General features: G+C 41.2%; 1 protein-coding gene across 5 annotated transcripts; it reads left to right on the top strand.

The window, feature by feature from the left end:
• The first annotated feature begins 1336 nt into the window (after positions 1 to 1336).
• On the top strand, positions 1337 to 23812 carry LOC148344300 (ubiquitin-associated protein 2-like). Of its 5 annotated transcripts, none has more exons than XM_088296161.1 (29): positions 1337 to 1522; positions 3215 to 3342; positions 3636 to 3713; positions 3788 to 3898; positions 3996 to 4155; positions 4615 to 4692; positions 7319 to 7379; positions 7551 to 7630; positions 8530 to 8582; positions 8673 to 8722; positions 8791 to 8977; positions 9401 to 9662; positions 10421 to 10558; positions 11613 to 11752; positions 12144 to 12358; positions 12442 to 12679; positions 13205 to 13244; positions 13323 to 13446; positions 13744 to 13801; positions 13892 to 14114; positions 15115 to 15206; positions 15329 to 15376; positions 15480 to 15558; positions 16182 to 16382; positions 16454 to 16624; positions 19402 to 19509; positions 19809 to 19882; positions 20694 to 20885; positions 23125 to 23812. In XM_088296161.1, exons 2-29 carry the CDS (start codon positions 3259 to 3261, stop codon positions 23218 to 23220), a joined length of 3441 nt encoding a protein of 1146 aa, XP_088152287.1. In that variant the 5' UTR covers positions 1337 to 1522; positions 3215 to 3258; the 3' UTR covers positions 23221 to 23812. The 5 variants fall into 5 exon arrangements, with proteins under 5 accessions (XP_088152287.1, XP_088152303.1, XP_088152295.1 ...); XM_088296177.1 differs by having other exon boundaries at positions 10508 to 10558; positions 15326 to 15376; XM_088296169.1 differs by having other exon boundaries at positions 4615 to 4686; positions 15326 to 15376.

Consider the following 23812-nt stretch of genomic DNA (forward strand, 5'->3'; position numbering starts at 1 on the left):
TAATGGTCTCCCATGCAATGATTTAAGTGAATTATACAAACTATATATTTTTAATATTTGCAAACATTACCTTTTTTACTGCACACTTCTGGTTATAAATCCCCTTTATGTAATTCCATAAGTATTCGCTCACTTGCCTTCAAATTTTGCCTCACAAAATTCACTTTGAGCAGTAATGACTGGTGCAAATTTCTAATTTTGAGGAGCACTTTCTTGCAAATTAATCCCAGGTACCTGAGGGAAGGGTTTTATTAAACAATAAAAACATGACAATATAGTGAATGAACAATTGATTTCCTTTTTAAATCAACATTTTTTTATTTCTTGAATTCACATGTGATTATCAACAAACTATTTTCTTGTCTAGAAATATATCTGTGCGGCAATTTCAAAACAAATATGAATTTCAGTTTAAGTGTAATACTTCAGAATGAATTGCATGGTCATTTAATAAAGCTGAATTGATGAAAAAAAAAAAGTGATCTACAAGTATGATAATGTAATTTTGAGAACGTATGTAGTGTGGGATGCTTTCCTGTATGTTTTAGAGGTTTCCTCTTGATTCAAATGATTGGGATAATTATCTGCAGAAATTGCAGATGAGCTGACAATTTAAATCACAACTTTAAATGGGGATTTATGTAGCACTGCAATTTACAATTATTTTTATAATGATTAATCTGATCAATTATTTTGTTGATTAATGGATGAATCGGATAGAAAATAAATCATTTTATTGACATCTATTTTTTCAAAAGCAAATGAAAATTCCATTATTGATTAGGTCATGTCAGAAAATATGCAAAGTAAATGTAAATGTTTTATTTTAATTCCAAACAATGACAGCCTTCTTTCGAGGACTACAGAAATCTGATATTATTTACTATTGAGCTTTTGTACAACTTTGAAAAAATTAGTTGATTATCAGAAATAATTATTGATTATATTGATCATCGAATAGTGGTTAAGTACTCTATTTATTGTCGGGCCGCTAGATTTATATAGTTTGTTAATTCTAAAAAGATGCCAAATTTTATTGTGAATTATTTTGTTTTTTTTACCTGCTTTTCACGCGATACTAAAATAATACACTTAAATGTTTAATTAAATGTGCCGATTTGTTTTTGCTTCTTGGGTGATTACAATTAATTTAAATTATTATAGATCTAATTAATAAAGCAAAACCAAGTATATTGGTTTCGCGTAATTATTTAATGGCACTGTACGAATCATATTTTATTTTCCATTAAAATATCAATAACAAACGTGCTCGCTCCCGTACATTTGAGGCGCACCCATATACGTCCCGTCATGTCGTAATGGTGTTTTTTTTTCCGTCTGTTGAACTAAGTGTTTCACACGGCTGCTGTAGGATTGGCTGCTTGCTCTGTGTCGTTAAGTTGTTCTTTGATCAATAAAGCAATGCGGAAAGAAAACGGAAGAGCTTCTCACAACCGTGAACTACGGCGCGGTGGGTCACGTGACATCTGCTGCTGCTGATCTGAGCGAAGCGTGTTCGCAGGTAATGGAAATGATAGTCAAGGAAGATGTTTTGATATGATTTATTTTGTTAAATACTGGAGCTTTACGCTTTAGAAGACAGCGACTGACCTCAGGTCCCGCGTTATGTCTTTTACTTGTGGGTAAAACGTATACCAAGCCTGCGTTGTGCCCGTATTGTGTGAACAGGCCGTTCGCTTGTTTGGCTAATTTTGAGTGTCCTGTCGAAATTTATTCTCTCATAGTGTCGTTTACAAAATATTAACGTTTTGTTTTTTTTTACCTCTCACGCTCCCTATCTGGAGACGTTTAAACTATTTATATGAAGAAGACCGCGCTGTCTTGAGTCACGCTTGTTAGCACGCCGCTAGGCGTTAGCTTCCAATAACTCCAGTCTCCTCTCGGCGTTGACAATAAAGCGAGTTCTTGGGACACTTTTTTTCAAAAAAGTTTGTTTTTCTATTCAATTCTCTCCCCCAAGTGATGAACTCGATTATAATCGACGAACTTGTGTGTTTTGTCGATACGCTGTAGTTTTAATATCGAGCGGGTTATCGTGTGAGAGTCGCACGCACCAAACAAAGACGGAGTGGCTGCTAAAAGCTAAGCTAACGTGGGCATTAGCCCACTGCGACTCCCATTTGTTCAATAACACCCTTTACACACATTTGACTAATACTGCTAAAAATATGCGTTAAACTGATACATTAGTTAATTATATCTCTTAACTTAATTAGTGCTTGTTTTAATGTAGAATGTAATGTCTGACGACTGTTTGAACTTTTGTGTACTACGTTGCTACTAAAACGTCGAATTAAAATGTAACTGATTTTATTGTTATAAAAGTGCTTGATCGCTGGTCAGTGACGGTGTGTTTGTGTGACTGAAAGTGTAGAGGGGGTGTTTGTAAGAGGACACCTCGACTGTCCCCTCCAGAGTTCTATATTTAACCCTCAGAGGTAGGTGGGTGACAGATGGAGTTATACTCTTACATGGTATACTCCCACGCACCAGTCCACTTGCATGTTTACTTTAAGGGGCGTACTATGGACAGTTGACTTTAATGTTGGTATGCATTACAGTGAACCCCTGTTTAATCATGGGTGTTCCAGACCGATCAGAGGTTGGTAAAAAAAACATATGATCTAAAGAGACAGGATAATGAAGCTTTCCAAAAAAAAGTTTTTCCGCTCCGCATGCCTCAAAATTATTAGGCATGTATTACATTCCTGCTCAACAGTTATCCAAATAGCAGCATGATAAAATGTCCCCAAAATAACAGTCTGTCGAAAATAGTGTATAATATTTTATTGGGCTGCCAAGTTGCGACATATGTCATCACTTAATTATGAAAAAAAGAACAAAACATTCCATTTCCGATTGCTCACTGGCACATATTGCGCCACTCTGTGACTCGGGTTTCCCTTTAAAGGGGAAATAAAGTGAAAACATGTACTTTGCAACACGGTATTCTGTTTTCTATTGCCTTAGATTATAAATTAAGCAACAAAATCCAGCATGTATCGAGGGGGGGCATTTTGCTCTGCTTGCAAACGTAAAAAACAGTCACGGCTTACCTGTTTTCTGGTTTTGGTCATGTGATCAATGTGTCTTTAATTGTAATGACAAACTGCTTATGAATTGTAATTATTCTATTCTCAATGCTGTTTTCCCTCTAGGTTGATGATTCTCCTTTGTGTCTCTCTGTTTTCAGATTTTTTTCTATTTTGTACATACATTGTTTTGTATATACTGTATATGATGACTTCTTTGGTCAGCAATCAAACCCGGACTCGGGACAGAACGCTGCCCACTACCACACAGCCACAGAAACACATTCAGGTGAGTGGTTGCTGTACATGTTATGGAACATCCCTAGTACTGACATAGTTGTGGATTGAGAGTGAGAATTTCACTTCCTTTCTCTTGCCGAATATTTTCTGTGTGATGTCTGTATGCTGAGACTCAAAGTCCTGTAAGAATGAATAGTTTCGTGTGGTTTGGTGGTGTCACACCTTATCATACATGACTCTAAAACTCTGGATTGCTTGACTTGATTATTTTTTTTCCCAACGTTTTCTTTTATTCTGTTTAATCTTGATGCTGTTTCTCACTGAAGTCTTTCTGCGTACCAGGCAACAGCAGAACAGATCCGTTTGGCCCAGATGATCTATGACAAAAATGATGCCGTCTTTGAGGGCAAAGTCAAGCAGGTACAGTTTCTGTTAGTTGTCTGCTTTCTTGCAAAGTGTGTTGGTGATGATTCCATGTACTTAAACACTCACAGCTGATTGAGGTTACTGGCAAGACTCAAGACGAGTGCATGGTCGCCCTTCATGACAGCAACGAGGATGTCAACAGAGCCATCAATTTCCTGCTTGAGAGCACCTCTGACACAGTGAGAGCCCGCATCTTGTTTGTTTGTCATCCTTCTACATGATTGGATAACACATGACTGATTTGTTTTTTTGTTTGTTTTTTGCATGTGTGATCAGAACTCCTGGGAGACCGTTGGGAAGAAGCGAAGCCTTGGAAAAGAAGGAGGCGCCTCGGAGGTAAAAGAGATCCGTGAGAAGAAGGGAGGCGAGCGGGAAGCTAGTCGCGGGCGAGGGGCAGCCAACAGGAGAGGCCGCGGGATTATCAGAGGACGTGAAGGTAAAAGTGAGCAATGACATTAAACCGTTGCTTTATTTTTAATGATGGCTGGTGTGTTTGTCAAGAACATTATAGATTCTGTTGTTCATGCATGCACATTGGTTTGCTGCTCAGCTGTCTGGACCCCAGTTCTAAACAGCAGCATACAGCAAATACAGTGGTACCTTGACATTTAGCTTGAGATTCTAAATAACCATCACCATTTTCTTTTCTTTCGGTGTGTATAAGATGAGCCCCACTGAGATTTGTTATAAACAAACTGGCACCCCCCCCCCAAAACATGTGAATAGTCTCAATGTTGTATTGTTGCGATAAAGACGATAGATTATGCAATGATTTGTCTTGACTAGTCGACACTCTGACACATGGTTGCCTTGCTATTCAGTACACGTTCATGGAGGTGTTGTGGGTAGCGTGGACACTTTGCTCATGCTGTTTTTGTTAATGCTTTACTTTCAGGTAATGCAGAGGAGAACGGCTTTGAGGTGGTACCCGCGGAGAGGGGGGGAGACCGTGGACGCAGAGGACGAGGTAGAGGTAATCAACTTTCTTATGCTTCAGTCAGACTAAATGTGTGTCGAGCGATTCAGGTGGGGTATTTACGTGTAAAATCGATGCAGAAATGCGTGAGAGGCGTTGCGAGTTCCGCCTTTTCCATGACGGATGGGGGAGCTGGGTGGCTGTGAACTTTTTTCCGTGTCACAGCAGGCTGTCGGCTTCTCCGTCACACATAGAAGCAGCACATTTCACAAACACACACACCCACAGCCTGATTAAATAATGGGCTGGGCGATAATCCAATATCAATATGTATTGGAATCGTCATGTGACCAATATCTATAGAAATGGCCTTCAATAAAATGTTTGATAGAAACAAAAATCAGAAAGCATACCCCAATTGCCGCATTGTGCATGTTATAGGCATCGCGCAGCGGCCTCCAAACCTGAAGAAACGCACTAAACCAACGAAGAAGCAGCAGCAACACAGAGAGAGGGTGCTGAAACTCTGTGCTAATAAATGACCAGTCAACTCAGTACAATAAGTTGATATATTGCCTATTAACCTGATGAAGCACCTCCGGATGCACATGTGGCGTACAAATAAAGGAGTTCTCTTTGTCTGACATGCTACCACTAGTGTTAAATCAGACAAGTAAAATATGAATGGACTATGGTAATAATGGGTACGCTATTAAAGATAAAGTAGTCCTAAGATGGTTGGTCGACACTAATACATGTACCGCAAGAGATTGTTAGTAACTACACTAATATAAAGTATTATACGACAACAATTAAAGCATTCCAGGGCACATTCATTTACGCCGCTGTACTTCGTCCGTCAAGCCGTAAGCGCAATTTCCTCTGAGCAGGTAAACTGCCGGAATCGTACAGAGCCACAATTGATTCCTTGTTTTGTTTTGTTTTTCCTTAGTATCCTGCTTTCCTTAATTGCATGCATTTCACTCTCTTACACGGCCATTACCGTTCTTTTTCATTTGGGTGCCATGAGCTACAGATGACAAAACTCATGCCAATGAAGTCATTCACATGTCGCAGTTTTGAATCCGATCATGGCGGAGTGGTCAGTTTTTCCGTTGTATGGAGCGGGAACATCTTGAGTTTGCGCTACTGCGGCTTCGCTGTGGCTTCCAAATATCAGAATTTCCGTTGTGAGGACTTGATCATTAATGTAATATAGTAGTAGAAAATTTAATGCATATATATTTTTTTTTCGGGTGAGGGAATTTCTGTTTGACAGAGGTCCGTAGGTGGGAATGCTTACTGTACTTGTATCGTGATATACTTTTCAGCCATGTTGCCCAGCCCTAGGGCTGGGCTCCTCCGTGATAACAAGCAGTCACATTTTTTTTCAGCAATTAAATTAAGTTTAAAGTTTTTTTGTATCCTGAATACATAACACTGGTAGATGCATTTCCTTCATGGACAAAAGTCAGGAAAATCAGTTTTAGCATGTCTGGCGTGATATACGCAATATGCGTCTGGTGGTAAACTTGACATCTGTCACATCTTTCCTTTGCTTTGGATCTGCTGCCTCTGAAGGTGAAAAAATTCAGTATCTTCTGATCCACAATTTATTTTGTGTTGGTACAGAAGGGCGACTTGGTCAAAAGGGGGAAAAACACCACCTTTAACAGCCCTTTTCCTCTTCATAGGTTTAGCGACCATCAACCACCATCTATTTGTGTCAGTGAGCTAGTGAAATACTTGAAGACTCAACATTTGTGCAGTGAGCATAAGCCTCACAGCTGCCACCCATTGAAGGTGAAGGGGGTGCTGCTAATTAAAGCTGCACGGTTATTCTACCTAAAAGAGCTTGCCTAAATCTTTATAGACAATTGTGGCGTCTTGATTTGCTGTAAATGAATTGGTGGTCATCTTTTGGTAAGAATGTCCCCAGGTGGTTCTGCGTTATTTTTGGTGAAAGCAAAACAAGAGGGGTGTGTCAAATGGCCTTAAAAGCAGAGTAAATAATTGACATTTTAAGCATGTTTTTCTTTTTTGCTCCTTCTGTGATTAAGTTTTTGTCCTGGTACCATATAAGATTTGAAATATTTTGTCCCAAACATTAAGTTTAGAATAGTTATGTTTAACAATTCGGCTCGTCCATATCTGTTGTTGACCAGTAACATGGCTCCAGCGCACACACTGTTTTTTTTGTCATGTAGAATTACAATAGACACATGCATCCCTTGCATTAAGTTTCCAACGGGGATAAAGCACAACTTTTGCAATGTATTGATTTTCTCCACTGACTGACCTGTGACTTGGGCTTCTTAATGTGAAAATGTGTGCACTCATTTTCTGTTTCTGAGCGGGAATTTTTTTTTTTTGTAATGAATGAAATGTTCAGAAATATAGCATGCAAGTACATAAATTGGCAACACAAACTCTTTTTTTTTATAACTACCTCCTCCAAATATTGGGGTATAACACTGCATGTAAGCAAGGATTGTTTTTGAGGTCGCTAGTTAATCACAGCGCATATGTAAACAACCAACCATTCACATTCACACGTACAAATGATTTGCAGTCTTCAATCGACCAACCATGTATGTTTTTGGAATACATTAATCACCAGCCCTCATAAAACTGTGTGAAAACTGTTTAAAAACCTCTCGTGGTACTTTGTGTGTGCCTTCAGGGGCTGGTGGTCGTGGTCGAGGAAGAGCAGCTGCCGGCGCCAGGTTTGCCCAGGTTATGGGGTAAGAATGTCCTCATTACTGATGAAGGTTGACAGAGGTGGTGATGTTTATGACAAGCACATATCTCAATTTTGACCATGTCGAAAAAAAATTCTGAACCTCTTTTGGAAATCTAGCTTATAAACAGACATTTCATCCATATGGTCACATTAACCTGCTTTCCTCTCTTAGCTCCTTCAATCCTGCTGCCTACCCCGCCGGTCGCCATGAGAATTGTGAGAGTGATGCCAACGAGACTGCTGAGGTACCCGGTAAGGGACATGACAAACCTGAACATAGGTCCTTCATTAATAGATAAAGAGCGTCAACACCATCTTTTCAACTTGTCTTGAAATGTAAGAATTATAATTCGGTCGCATATATTTCGTCTTCTGATCGTTAAATGTAATCAAAGTTGTAGTTCAATAATATTCCAGTGATACCTGATGAACTGCAAGGACTGAATAAATATTAAGTTATGTATAAAAATACCATGATGGAGAATGTAGTTGTTTCCCCAAATTGACTTGGCAAATGTGCAGTGTTGGTAGCAGCCCACTAATAATGCTTTCTAACGGTTTTAATGGTTGCAAACAGTATATCTTGTCACGATCCAATTTTGAACATGTTCAAAGTCTTTTGCGACCTTGTACAAAGACTGACGAAAAAACATTGTGTGCTCGCAAACACTCACAATCCTTCCCCACACAGTTAAAAACGGGCTTTTGTTCTTGGTCGTATAACGGCCACAAGAGCCCTCCTTGGTATCCGTGACTGGTATCGACTACTTTGGTGCCTACAGATACCTGGTATTGGTAGTCACCCATCCCTACTTTGAACATTGCATCTTGAAGTGCCTGAAAATTTTAAAGTAAAGGGAATAATGACAAAAATAATTGAGATATAAACTATCTGAACTAATATTAACTAAATATCTTGGTGACAATTTCTGCCTACCTTGAAATCAACTTGGAATAGACCATTTGTTTTGGTTCAGTTGCGTCACGTCAGGTGAGTTGCAGCGAACATGAATGAACTGTGCATTTTCCCATGTGGATATAATTACTACCAAAATAACCATTGTATTTCCCTCCTTGTGGTGTGTGGCACTTACTGTTAAGTTAAATTATTCCAGTGTTATGTCATTGACATGGCTGCTGCTGTTTTTTAGCAACATGGGGAGGCAACCCAGAAGATTGGACTACAGAAGACTGGAATGAAGACGTGAGTTGATGGGGCTGTGATAATGCCCATTAGAGGTTTTTATCCATTACTTACTTGACTAATGTTTTATTTTTTTTTGCTCCTTCTCAGTTATCTGAAACCAAAGTATTCACTTCCTCTTCCACTCCGGGAAACCACAAGTGAGACCTCCCGCTGACTTGTACTATTTTGAATATTTCATTTCAATATTTTATTTCTTCCCCTCCAGTGTGGATCTGACAGGCCTCCTGCCAAAGGCCGGAGTGTCTGTGGAGTCAGACCTAGTTGACGGACCCGCTGCCGAGGATCTGGGCCAAAGCCTGGTTTTCACCAACTCCCACCATAATGGACGCACGGCCACGCACAGCTACGCCCACGCCGCCTCTGCAAGCACCACTTATGCACACGCCGCACTGGTAGGGGTGTGTGTGTGTGTGTGTGTGTATGTATATAGAGAGAGATGTCATTTCTTTTTTTAAAACGCTTTTGCCCATTAACAAAACAATTTGTTTTTGCTGGATACATGATTTTATGCATGGTACAGTGTCTAAGTTAAGGTTTCCTGCCAGAGGTGAATGTTATCTTAAAATCCTTTTATGCCTAAGAGTTTTCTAAACCAAATGAAGATAGTTCTAAGCTTTTTTAAAAAAATAAATTTATTTCCCCATAATGAAAGACATCAAATTGGAATTTAAGGCACATTCCCGTCCTTTAAACATGGAAAGTCCATTACAACGTAATCTAGGTTCACAATATTGAAAAAGTTAAAAAATAAATAAAAGTAAGACTTAATGATTTTGGCCCACTCTGTATTTATATTATATTTTCATCTTGCCCAGTCTTCAGTCCCTGGACCTGGTTTTGGGTCCCTCAATGTACCCAAACCGGCACCCGTCTTGGATGCCAGGACAGCTGATCAGCACAACGGGCCTCGGCTCGGTCAGAGAGCGAGTCAGATTACGGCCGCTCACGCAACCATCACTGGTAGTGTTTCCAAAGATGCCGTGCCACCCACTGTACCGAGCCCTGCCCCCACCACCTCAACCTCGGTCGAAATCAAACCTCAGAGATTGGACAACGGACCTTTAACAGGCCTACACAGTAAGTTCTTCTTTGTTTAAACAGGTCGTTATGTAAAATGGTCAAGCTTTTATAAACTTTTATATAAGTAGTTCTCTGTATTGCCTTCCCACACACAAACAACGAAACAAATTTTCTGATACCCATTTCCTAAAATGTGCCTTAAACCAGCCATTTTGAATTTCGCCATATTGGGCGGTAACAGCGTTTACACCAGACGTGTGAAACTCATTTTAGCTCAGAGGCCAAATGGCGGAAAAGCTATTCCCAAGTGGGCCGGACCGCTAAAATCATGATCTGCATCTTTAAACAATTTGCGTCTATATCCTTCAGATGTCCAATATTTGAGTGGTCTCCGTTCTCCGCAAATAGTGATAAAATATCTTAAAATATATTTTCAAAATTATAATTTATTTTTTCCATCAAATATTTTGTATAGAACGCACAATAAGATAAACTAAAAATAAATCTGTAAATAAATTATGGATGTACGGCTCACAAACGTCACGGTTCGGTACGTACCTCGGTATTGGTGTCACGGTTCGATACCGTTCGGTACAGCAAAAAGTCTCAAATGCACAAGAATATATATTTTTTTATTATCTTTAGCAAAGACACTCGGTTATGAAGGACACACCGAGGATGCACTCTCCAACTCACGAGTCCCACACAGAGAGGGCGAAGGAAAAACTAAAGCCCTTGGTAGCAGTGGCCACACTGATTTTAAAATAAATAAAAATGTACATCTCCATTTAACAATTGTTTTCATTTTGTTGTAGTGGAGATGAAGCTTCAGCCAGAACCCTCTGTGGTGCTCAGCCAGCTAGCGAACAGACACCAACAATCTTCCACCCTTCCCCCCACAGAGCCTCCTGTTCTGTCCCATTCCCGCGCCCCACAAGTGCCCACGCCACCAGGTACAATTGCGTCTGTGTTCTACACATTCTTCTATTCTGCATACAGGGGCTGAACAATTTATCCCTACTGTCCTAGCTCCTTGCGAACGCTCGACGCCAAGCTAACTTGCATTGCACCATTGTAAGCAGCGGCTATGGCCTATATGGTGCAGAACCTCGTTTAAGTAACTAATCCTCACTTCTGTGACTGCAAGTATGCCACACTTTGAACATGTTGCGCTATCGCTTGATGCGGATAAGCACAAGAGAGGGAGAACGTGAAGCTAGAGCTAATCGCTCAATTAATTTTGAAATGCAGAGTCGTAAAAGACCAAAATAATTGCTTAGGTGTGCAACACAGTTCACAAGTCGGAATAGCACCGCGGTAGGGTGGAGACCAACCACCTATGAAAGGCAAATTAGTATGACAATTAAGTATCTAGAAATAAAACAGCTACATAGTAAGTACACTCTAAAACCAGAAATGAATTGGTTGCGGCTGCCATCAACCATGACGGGGAGGTTTTTTGAGTATAGTAGTTATCAGCAGTGTTATTCGTGTTTGTTTACACTATTTTGCCCTACAAAGTACTTTGTAGAATTTTAAGATCTACATTATAATGGGTCTCAAAATGTCTCTATTCTTAGTTTAGCTTTTCCAAGGGACTTTATTGTTTTGATATCATTACATAAAAGATAAAGATGACATGTTTACATAAAAATGCTACATTTTATCAGCGTGAGTAAATAGTGATGCCTTTTTTTTTTCCACACAATTGCATTTTTATACATGTTTGATGGCAAGCAGTAGGAATTTATTTAACCGTTTTAAAAACCTTAAAAGGACTGCCTCCCTCAGGGAGCATTTTAAGTGTGCTAGATTTATTAGAATAATGAGGAATAGTGATTATTGCAATGAAGCAAAACCCAAGAAAAAAAGTTCTGTCAATTAAATTCAAATTGCAATATCTGTCAGAAAAATTGCAATTCAATGTTTTCCTAAAACCACGCAGTCCCTCTACCCATCTTTTCGAATGTCCAGTTAGATCCCCCCATTTCTTTTTGTATGCTTTAGGTCACGAATCGTCAGTCCTGCCTGTTAGAGATGGACACTCACCAGGAATGAAGCTGCCAGGTGGGGACCCACCTATCACAGAACCACCTCCCATGCGGCAGCTCAAGACCCAGAAGCGTAGAGTCCCGCTCCCCTCAAAGGTGCCCCAATACAACTACTAAGAAAGTTGTGAATATCATAGAGTAGTTAGTGTTGTTATTCATTGATTACTGATATATATATTTTTATTTTATTTTCAAAACTGGATGTTTGCGATTTGAATTTACTTTGACTTAGCAATGGACTATGGTGCGCTCCAGGTTTCACATTTGCGTGACCTTGTTGCTGTAGGAATGATCTAAAAAAATGTGTAATTCCTTTAGACCCCTATATGTCTTCAGGAGCTGCGTGCGCAGAACTGATTTAGAAAAAAAAAAAAACTCGTAGATGTGCATTGCGTGGCTGGGAAGAATTTTTAGTTTTTTTTGTGGCCAGTTAAATGTTGTAAAATGCCCTTTATCTATTCACACGAAAACTCTTCTCCGTCCTCAGATTCCTTCGTCGGCTGTAGAGATGCCAGGCTCGTCTGACGTCTCAGGCTTTAATGTTCAGTTCGGAGCACTGGATTTTGGTTCTGAAACGGGTGCCGTCGACATGGCCCAAAAGGAGTCAACCAGGGAGCAAGCACCGTTGGCACTTCCAGCGGGGGCTGCTGCCATTCCCGTGCAGCAGCCGCAGAGCTTGTTTTCCAAACCTGCATCACTGAGGTGTGTAACTTTTCTTTGTGGGGGGGACATTTTTTTTTTTTAAATACCTACCTAAGAATATTCCCTCCACGTTTTCCTAACAGCGAACACATGAGCATTATAACCACCATGCCAGATGCCAGCTTCCCCTCACCGTCCTTGGGCTTACCGAGCGCCACGCCCTCTCCCTCCCTAGGCCTCTCCGGTGTGGCCGCCCCGCCCTCTTCCACGGCATCGGTCCCTGGAAAACGTGTGGAGAGTGGTGGACCCAGGTCCCTGCCTCCCCACCTCGCTTTCTCTCAGAGCAAAGAAAGCCCCTCATCTGTTGCCGCCCCCCTCACGGTAAGGCAAGAGCACTGATACACAACATTTTTCACTTATCATCATAAAATTATTTACAGCAATTTCTGAACTACAAAGCACACCTAATCAAAAGCTGCAATATCTAATTGTACGTACATTGGCTGCTCCATATTAATAGCCACAGTTACCCACATTATAACATGGGATATTTGCAATGGAAGGTCACGCAGATGGATCGAATTTTATTTACCTTAAACATCAGTTGATCAAAGCATGGTGGGCGGGGGTGGGCGCCTCAGTCTGAAGTTTATCTTCCTGCATGGTATACCAGCTGTGTGTGGTGACAGAACAATTAAATGCTCTTGCACTACATGGCAGCAGGTGCAATTAACCGGTGTATCCATCTTTTTAAATGCACTTTATATTCTTAGGTTTTGTGGCATGAGATTTTATTTCAATGTAAAATATGTGCCTTGGCTCAGTATCGTTTAGAAAATGTTAGAGAAAATGTGTGCTTGAAAGAATGATTTTGATGATCTTGAGTTTCTTTCTCATTTATGATAGAATGGTTACTGTGGCATGAAGACGCAAAGCTCACAGGACGGTAAGTTTGTGACTCAGAATGCCTGACAAATTCACATGATAAAAAAAAAAAAGAACCAAATTCCCCCTTCCATTTTAGTTGCACCATCGCTGAGAACTGTGAAAACAGAGTCTCCGATATTGAGTGACGGCGGCCCCGCCCACCACTCGCCTTCACCGGCAACCACCACCACGCATTCGGCGGCCATCCCCTCGCTCAACAGGTAGAAAGCCGTTTGTTTTTTTTTGTTTTTTTTTTGTTTTTTGTAAAATACAGCATTCAAATGGAATACCGTAATCACGGCTACAGTGCCCGCACTATACTTTGAGCATTATAATCCTGAAACATATGTCGGGACCATCATAAACGGAGGTATCGGTGTAAAGTTAAATTGATTGTCTGTTTATCAGTAACATTTTTAATTCTACCGTCATACAAGTGCAAAGGGAAGTTGATCACTTTTTAAAGCGTGTGTGAATGAATGCTGACGAATGTAAATGTATTGTCATTTGCTTTCCAGTCACGTGAGCAGTTCTCATTCATCAGGGCTGGCCCACACCACAAGCTCATCTCTGCCAGTAAGTGTGAAAGTCCTCCCACCAACTTGAAACAGAAAGTTACGCATCAAAGACTTGACCTCATTCTCTCTCTGGCCTCATTTTCCTCAGACAAGTAACGAAGACAGCATTAGCGGCAATCTCCACGCCCTTTCCACACCGTCCAGCCAGCCCCACAATGCCACTCCTGCGACCCCGCTGGCTGTCAGCAGTAGTTCAAGCGCCAACAGCGCTCCACACCCGTCCGGAGCGCCAGGACTGACCCAGAATGGCACAAACTGTGCTCTTTCCGCTGCAAACAGCCGCACTGCGCCCCTACTCACCACCACTGCTGGTAAGCACTCAAAGATTTACTGTTATGTTGACCATCTTCTGTTTTTCCTATGTACATTAAAATAGGGACTGAGCTAGGCTGTGCCACGAATAGCGGGCAACTGTGAGTAATTGATGCCTCCGTCAAAATGTTTAGGATTGCCCTTATTGATAGTTGACGCTTAAAGAAAGCCCAAACTGTGATCCTAAAACACTTAATATAAAACTCATAACCTTTCCCTTCAAATTAAGCACTCCTGCCCGGAGTGCCAACACAAAGCCATTCTTAAGAAGGCTCATCAGAAACTTTATTTAATGTGGTTGCTCAGGAAAAATCTTATTGCATTGATACTGCTGGTTTGCACTTGTCCAATGATAAAAGTCGTTCTATTCTAAAAGCCTAACAGATGAGGCTATTTCGAAGGAAGCTTTTTTTTCCTTTTTAGATGGGGCTTTGGTGCCATTCTGTGGCAACTTGGGGCGTTTCAGAAGAGCAGTAAATGGTAAACTGCAAATATGCAGATTACTGTATGGGGACAGTTCATTTACTCAACCACTGTTGGGCGGAGGCATTAGGTGGCTGTTAAACTTGGTTGTAACAAGAACTATTTTGGAGAACTGAAGTAGACTGGGTAGAATAGGAAAAGTACAACAATGTGGAACGCCCACATCACTTCATGCCATCTCTGCATAACATAAGGTCATCTTTGTACTTCGGGAGCTTGTTTTACAATATATGCTTAAACTCCATACTTTAATTCATCTGACAGATTGTTGAAGTGGTCCCTAGGGGTTGCTGTTTTGGTTTGCAACAGTGTTCAACTTCTCTGTCGTTGAAGATTGTTATTGAATTGTGCCCATGAATCCTGTTAGTTGCTACCTTTTTTGTGATGCAGAAAATGTAAGACATTTGACAAAATGTGGCGCATTAACCTTCATTACAAAACGCATTTAAACCTGTAAGTACATAAATCGATTAAATCTCAAGTGATTTTGACTTAATCGCTTTTCCTCTTTCCCAGGTAAAACTCCCCCCAACTTGGCACAAGGAGTACCCCCTCTCCTGGCCAGCCAGTACATCATGGGCCCTGGTGGCTTACTCCCTGCTTACCCGGTAACATTAAATGTCAAATACAGATGTATAAGATAAGATGTCCTTTATTAGTCCCACAATGGGGAAATTTGAGCATGAGACAAACATACTTATCTTGTCATTTGTGTTAATTGCATTAGCAGATCTATGGTTACGAGGACCTGCAGATGTTGCAGTCTCGCCTTCCTATTGTGAGTCTCATTTTGAATATATTAGGAAGAGCATATGGTCAGTTAAAGGTTCGATTACTTGGTGATGGTAGAATTTACACTCAGTGTCTTACCATCTATGCAGGACTACTATGGTGTAGCATTCCCTGGTACTACGGCAACCATGCCTGGCAGAGACGGCTTGGCCAGCAATCCTTACTCAGGTGAGTGGCGGTGGGGTTTTGTCTGTCAATCTGGAGAAAGTTTTTTTTAGACAGGGTTCTGCACCGTCTTGTAACATCTTTGGACCTACTTGCAAAAGTACAACAGCAATTACAGTTTTCCCTCAGTTTTAAATTTTTGGCCCTGTAACGGTATAATCACTGAAATGAAGAAAGCCACGGTCACAGATGCACTCTTGTTTATTGAATGCCGGGAGAATGTGAAAACAAACACTATTACCACACACATGCAGCAGTTGTTGTTGGCTGTGGCACATGCCAAGCCCTACCTCTTAAAGGCACATGCAAGGCCACTAGGTGTGGGCAATTAATTTTGTAAAAGGGGCAACGTGAGAAACTGGAACGTTTGCAGAGGGCCCAGCTCGCTACCTCGTGGACCAATGGTGACTGTATGCGCACCGAAAAATTATCCCTGCTAAGGTTTAAGGTAGAGATTTAGCTTCAATTTTACACACGCACACACAATTGTTCCAGTAATTCAATTAATTGTTGCAGCCCTAAAGTCAACACTCCAGGTATCTTGCCAATTGTGAGCACACCCATAGTTTGCGAATGGCGGTTTAGTCGGCTACCTTTACATCATATTTTGGTCTCCCGTTTGCTAGGTGAGGCAACAAAGTTTGGCCGAAATGACTCTTCATCCCCGGCGCCGCCCACCAGCCTGTCCACGGGGGGTGTGCAGTCACAGGCCCAGCAGGTGCCGCAGGGTGGTACGCAGGGGCAGGGACAAGGCCAGAGCCAAGGCCAGCAGAACCAGAACCAGGCCTTCCTCAACCCCCCACTACCACCTGGCTATGGATATACTGGTACAGATGGGCACTACATGCTCCACACTCGACCTTGACACATTTTTATTATAGTGTAATTTGTGTGTCAGGTCTGCCGTATTACGCGGGCATGCCAGGAGTCCCCTCGGCCTTCCAGTACGCCCCCACCGTATTTGTGCCTCCTACTTCGGCCAAGCAGCCCACCATGGGCCTGGCCAACCCTTCCAATCAATACCACCAACAGCATCAGCCAACCTATGGACAGCATGCATATGGCACAGGTAAGACCCCAAAACAGGTCGAATTTGAATAAATAGGGTTGAACGATGTATCATTTGGTGATAGAAATTGTACCTCCAAGCTTCATTTGAAGCGGTCTTGAACCCATTCCAATCCCACCCGCCAAACTCACTGGTATTTGTGGACTGGTCCCAATTGTCAATCAGCTCCGAGATAGTTAAAAATGCTTTATATCCATGTCATGTAAAAAATAAAAATGACAACAGCTAGAGTGTGAGCATGCTCAAAACCCATAAAATCTGTTACTGCCATGACAAGGAGATTGCAAGTTAAAATGCATCAAAAATATTTATGTCAGCAGGGTTAATTGCATTTATTTGTGCTATTTTACACCACCAAGTGCTGAGTTTTGAGATCTATACAATAATTGCTCTCAACATTACTATTTATTTTAAATCACTCTCCCTTTGCTCAGGAATGATATTTAAATAGATGTCATTAAATTAAAGAGAATGTTAACATTAAAAAAGAGAAAACTATAAATTATATTTTCTGACACTTTTAACAGGAAATATTTACATTCACATTTAAATAACCTGTTCAAAAACACTTGTAGTATTTTATATTTTTTTTATTAAATTTTTTTTAACTGGGACTGCAAGATAATTCAGTATGTATAGCGATTGCTGTGTGCGTGAACAATTGTGCACTGCTCTCTCTCAGCGAACATGGCGACGCTGGCGCACACGTCTACACATTACATTTCTACACTACATTCACTCATTTCCACCCCAGTTGAATCTACAAACAGGAAACCACATTCAATCCCACTTTCCTTACAATTTCAGTCGCACAACAGAAGGGCGCACACCCAGTTGTTCTTTGAAGCACACACACATCTCAGACTCACTGCTGCTGCCGATGACACACGGACCACTCTATTTAGGAAGTCCAAACATGGGCGGAGTTTATGAGCCTCTTAATTGAGGGTCTTACGCGCGTTTCAGAGGTCAGCTCAGTCATAAGATGGTTGGTCAACTGTAAATTTCTTTATTTAAATAAATAAAGGTATTAATTTTTTTCTTGTTTTAATTTGAAAAAATCTATTATCAATATTGACTGATATTTAATGTGAAACATTTTACAGCCATATTACCCAGTCCTAAAAATAGTTACAGTATATAGTCGCATAGTTTAAAAGGTTTATTTAATCTTGATCATGACCAGTTTATTTGACTTATTCATAGTTGCATTGACCGTAACTGGTTAACCATGTTAAAATAAAATAATCCACATTTCCCCCCCGGGCCCCCAGTCCTTATTTTGAAGACCATAATTTCCAGACTGCAAAAAGTAAAAGCCGCAACATCAAAATTTAGCCCTAAGAACTAATTTGTACATGCATTAGCGGCTTCGGACTACTAGCTACGGGTCTCCACATTATTAAATGGAGCATTATCTATATTAAGAACACCAGTAGACGCACCCCCAACCATTAAAAACAATGCTGAATGCAGCAGTACAAAATTGGGGAAAATAATGTTTAAAAAAAGATTTTACATGTATACACACGGAATTGTGTGATAATGTGTGAAGGCAAACGGTAGGTATTGCTTTATTGTACCATTTTAAAAACCTTGAATGGAATGTCTCCCTTAAACGGCTTCTTCAGTGTCCTTTTATTCGTAGAATAATAGTATTTATAGTTGGAGGAACAGCGTTCTTTCCTAATTTCCAGAACCATATTGTCAATGACTTGGCACTTCGTAAAATAGCGCAGACCTACATCAAGGCAAAATTATCCTTCCCCTTTTCTGTTTTTAAGTGTTCTCAGTGGGTTTTTTTTTTGTTTTGTTTTAACATTGGATAGCAAGGTCTTAACATTTGTCTAAAAATGTCACGTTTGAATAAAAACTTTTGGCTAGGTTGTTTAGTTTTATGAAGATGATTTGACTTAAGAGTAGATTTTTCTGGAATAATGAAGGTTGACTGTACCTATGCGTAGATTTTTTTTTTTTTTTTTTTAAACACTGGTTTTCTCATGTGCATGTCAGTTAAGGTTGCATGATGCTCTAAAAGATGGGGAGGGGCGGGGGGGTTGAGTACATAATTTTTGTTTTATTTCTCAAACTCCCTTTCACGTTGAGTCTCAAAAATGTTGCTCCAAACATGTTGACTGATGCTAAAGCAGAACAAAGCCTCATTTGAGCATTGACGTTAACTTTGGCACTTATATAATAGGTTTGCATGTAAAAACGTTATAAGCAATGAAAGTCCGGTGATTTCCAATGGAGAGTTTGTAATCGGTCCCTTCAATGACTCAGACCGAAACAGGGAAAGTGTGTGTGTGTGCAGCGTGGCCATATTCTCATTAAAAGTAGGTGTTTTTCAAGTCTCTTATTTCCCAATTTCTTCTAAATTAGTGGATAAAAAGAAACTGATAACTAATTTCAGTTTCCTGATCAAAATGTGTATATATAAACTGAGCTTGCTTGTTAGTGAAAATTTGGCCATCTTGGATCTTGCCCTCTATTTACCGTCTACACTGCATGTGTGTGGATTGTTGGGGAGTCATGCCTTTTGTTTGTGTGTGTGTGTGTGTGTGTGTTAGGCTTCTACTGCATGCATAGCTCAATGCCTCCCCGCCCAACACTACCACTATCACCGCCCCCTTGCAGAGGTCGGCTCAATATAGACACAGCTACCATTGTAGTCAGGTTACCTTATTGCCTTTTCCCCTTCTCTTCACCTCCTCTTCACCTCACCTGTCCTATCTGCTCTTCTTTTTCTTTACTTCCTCTTCCTCCTCCTCCTTCAGCCTTTGATGACCTGTCTCAAGCCCATGCTGGGGAGTACAATAAGGGAGGGTACGGAGGCTCTGCCCAGTCTCAAGTCGCCAAGTCGGCGGGCAGCGGCCCAGGGAAAGGTACATGCGCCAACATGCACGTACACACACACACGCACGTGCGCACATGCAAATCAAATCAGTGGGCATTTAAAAATAAACATGCGGACGCTCAGTGTGTGTCTTTGTTTGGACGTCATTCACGTTGGAAAATGGCGTGCTTCCTGCTTGTGCCGTGCCTCAAATTCATTAATCAGCATCTTTTTACTGGCTGACCTTTCCCCAAGAGCCCCTCCCACCATCTATTTATTTATTCGCGCACCTGTGTGGCACTGACATGTTCCGTTTGTAACGCATGTCGCTTTCCCTTTTGCCCTCAGCACCCGGAATGTCTGGATCGGGCAGCAGTGGAGGAGTACCTGACATAAGTGCATCTATTTACAGCAAAACACAGGTGAATTCTCACTCATTCACTTTTTGTCCGTATTTTCATAAGAACGTGTTATTAATAGGAACCCCCTATATATCGTGGGAGATGCCTTTCAGACACACATGCAATTAGTGAAAATATACAATAGGGAGACCTTGAGGTGCCGTATTTTCACGACCATTGGTGGCGCCTAAAAGTCTGAAATTTTCTCCAAAATGGACTGGGCCTTATGTGTGGCGAGAGTTCTAAATATCTGTACATGTGACTTTTCTGAGTGCTCTGCCTGACTGACTGGGAGAATTTCACGGTGTATGTTAGCAGCCTCTGTTGGTAAATTTTGAAACCACAGAGCGCTGAACTGTCTGGGAATCAGTTGAGTACAGACCAGTATGTACGTGCGGGACAAAGCTGGATAAAAAAAACTCTGTCATTGTCTGTCTTTTCATTGTTATTGCAAGCAAGAAATATCTCAGGTTAGTTTAACCTTTACACAACAGACACCGTCTCTGCCTATTTCACTATTCGCGGCGGGGCCTTGTCCCGGGGAATTGCGGGGGAATACTGTGATATAAACGTAACTCAACTGCCTACATTAAGTTTAGAATGCAAGTGTACTACAAACAATAAACCCCAAAATGCTCGATCATCTAAATCTCATTGTACATTGCCCCTAAGAAATGTCATATAGGTGATTTGGTCTTGAAAGAAAATGTTCCTTTGCCCATGTACACTTAAAAGATCTCAAACATTTCAGAGCAAGAGCATTCCATTGCGTAACAATTGTGTACAGTAGTTCTTCTGCTAAACGATGGTGTTTTTGTTTTTCTTCAACTAGTCGTTCGACAAGCAAGGCTTCCACACTGGTACGCCGCCGCCCTTCAACCTGCCCTCGGCACTGGGTGGCGCGGGCCCCATGAACCCCGGGGGTGCACCAGGCTACGCACCAGCCCCCTTCCTGCACATTTTGCCTCCGCATCAGCAGCCCCATTCGCAGCTGTTACATCACCACCTCACACAGGACACACAGGTATTTCCATGTTGTGCATATTCGGGATTGGTCCCGTAGACTACTTTTTTTTTACATCCCTAAAAAAGGCTTTTTGAGCCTTCCTCAACTTTCCTAGTCTGGTGTTGCTTCTCTCTAAGCCTTTTGGGAACATGCTCCAGTCAGTAAATTCAAAATGAGAGAAAATAATTATTGGTTTGCTAAAATAAACATTAATAAGTTTAAATAGATATGTTGTCTTTGCATTGTATCAAAATGAATGTCACAAAGGATTTACAAATGTATTATTATTTACATTTTATATAACTTAATTGGGGCGGCACGGTGGCCGACTGGTTAGCACGATGGCCACACAGTGAGAGACAGCATCGGGCGTGGGTTCGATCCCGGCTCCGGCCATCATGTTTGGAGTTTGCATGTTCTCCCCGTGCTTGCGTGGGTTTCCTCCGGGTACTCCGGTTTCCTCCCACATTCCAAAAACATGCATGGCAGGCCGATTGAACACTCTAAATTGCCCCTAGGTATGAGTGTGAGCGCGGATGGTTGTTCGTCTCTGTGTGCCCTGCAATTGGCTGGCAACCAGTTGAGGGTGTCCCCCGCCTACTGCCTGAAGATAGCTGGGATAGGCTCCAGCACCCCCCGCGACCCTAGTGAGGAGAAGCGGTACAGATGATGGATGGATAACTTAATTGGAATTGGGGTTTGTATAACACCGGCGTCAGACGGAATGATCATACCTCCCAAATAGGGCTGGGCGATAAACCGAAAATTTACCGTTACCGAAATTTATTACAATGATCGAAATCATTTTGCCCATGTCGGTAAATTCGGTGTTTAAAAAAAAAAAAAAGAAAAGCCTTTTCTGTCTGCGGCAATGTTAATGCCCCTTTAAGACCGCTACAGCGCCTCTAGTCACGTGACTCCACCCGTCTAATCGAGAAAGAAAACTGACGTCGCTGTCGTAGCCGGCGATTCAAATCCAGAAGCTTTTTCACCACCTACAACACAACCATGCTGTGCTGAAAGTTCAAAGTGAGAAGCAAGGTTCGACAAGTGACAACAGCCCATTAACGGAGGCGACACCATACGAGAGAACGTCTCAGAGGTGGACGCGATAGCCTAGCACATAGCTAAAGATAAAGCTCCTCTAGTTACAGTGGCGCGCACAGGATTTAAACGCTTCATGAAAGCCGTATTTCCCGATATGGACTACATCGGGCCGGGAGCTTAGACATGTCAAGCATTTTGCATCTACATCCGACTTGTGGTCGGGTCGCAACATGGATCCCTGATTGAGCCTGACTGTGCATTACATAGATGACAAGTGGCGACTGCGCACCAGAGTACTCGAGACGGCACATTTTCCCCGATGATGCACACTTGTTTATTTGGCTTGCATTGACATTTTCTTTCATTTTATTTCGCATTTTTTTATTTGCCATTATTTACATCATGAGAGCATCTTGGCGCAATCTATTTGCAGAAAAAGATTTTGCAAGAGTTACCCTTTTTCTTTGTGACATTGTTCAAGTCATGCAAAGCAAGCTATTTGGAATGTTTATACAAATGATTTTTGTACTTTTATTTTTCATTGAAAGTAATGTGTACCAGTTGGTCAATAATAAAAACAGTCAATATACATTTCCTGCATTTATTTTTATTTTAGTCCACGGGGGGAATTTATCGTGCATTTATCGTTATCGAGGTAAAATTGGTCAATTTCTCGCGATATTGATTTGAGGTCATATCGCCCAGCCCTACTCCCAAATCTGCACTTTCCAAGAGATCCTAATGACATTGTTCACCAGTTATCATTAAAAAGCGCTAGTCATTTTCAGCACTAGAAATTGTAACATGTAAAATATCACACACACATGTGGACTAATCGGTATTATAGATTTGTGAAAAATATTAAATTTAACAAATTTTGGTAAAGGTTTCAGCCCTATGCCAGCAATGTGTACAGGTATCATTTGAAATGGATAGAAGTCATGTTGAGGTGTAGTTTATATTTTCTTCCACGTTACCTAATTGTAGTGTGAGCGTGTTAGTATCTTACATTCATGTATTTTCTGTCGGTGTTTGACTCATACAATGGCAATGTCTTAAGAATCAAAGTCCCAGGTACGTATTTATATATTTTTCGATTTGTTTGCGCACTAGGGAAAAGGAGAGTTTGAGTATGGCTGGCAGTACTCTGGTGTTTGTTCACAGGCAAGACTAATGGTGTGGTGTGGTTTTTCTCTCACTCTCTCTCCAGGGCGGTCCAGGTCAGCGTAGTCAATCAGGCAGCATGCAGCAGAAAAGCCAAGGCAGCAAGTCCAGTTACGGCAGCTCCCCGTACTGGGGCAACTGAGGATTGCTTCTAAAACACCACACCCCCAAATAACCCTTACCCCAGCACCTCCCCTTTTTTGTGCTCAAAGGAACAAAAAGGAAAGACGCACACTCACAAAGCAACCATTTGTGACCTGGCCTCGCCCCCACCTCCTTAAGTCCTCATTATAGTTCTCTTCCTCCCCCACCTCCAAATTGGTTGCTTGTGTAAGATATTTATGTATGTATTTATATAAATATATATATATATATACTGTATATGTAATAGTAGAACTTGATAATGTGGGTTGCATTTTTGAAGGACTTTTTTTTTTGGTAAAGTTTGAACACTGATGGAAGAGAAGAAAGTTACAGGTAAAAGAAACAAGCAGAGAACGACAGCACTGATTGACACATGAGGACTGTTCTGGTGGGGGCGAGGGGCTTAACCACCACAACTACTGCGTTTCGCTTTATTTTTTTTATATACGTTACACACACACACATCTTCATTTTGTAAGCTCTCCCCTCTCTCGTCAAAGACGCAAACCGCTCACCCAAATTTTATATTTTAATTTAATTTTAATCCTCATTGCCCTCCTAATAAAGGTTCTGAGATGTTGAAAGTTTAA

The sequence above is a fragment of the Idiotropiscis lumnitzeri genome, chromosome 1, assembly GCF_059441095.1.
Source record: "Idiotropiscis lumnitzeri isolate Australia: NSW breed Sydney's pygmy pipehorse chromosome 1, RoL_Ilum_1.0, whole genome shotgun sequence".
Taxonomy (NCBI): domain Eukaryota; kingdom Metazoa; phylum Chordata; class Actinopteri; order Syngnathiformes; family Syngnathidae; genus Idiotropiscis; species Idiotropiscis lumnitzeri.

Excerpts from the sequence above, each read along its gene's own strand:
- LOC148344300 (XM_088296153.1), top strand. The coding sequence starts at position 3,259 with ATGATGACTTCTTTGGTCAGCAATCAAACCCGGACTCGGGACAGAACG. Across the intron at positions 3,714-3,787 it reads TTGAGGGCAAAGTCAAGCAG|CTGATTGAGGTTACTGGCAA; the intron begins GTACAGTTTCTG and ends AAACACTCACAG. Across the intron at positions 8,723-8,790 it reads TCCACTCCGGGAAACCACAA|TGTGGATCTGACAGGCCTCC; the intron begins GTGAGACCTCCC and ends CTTCCCCTCCAG.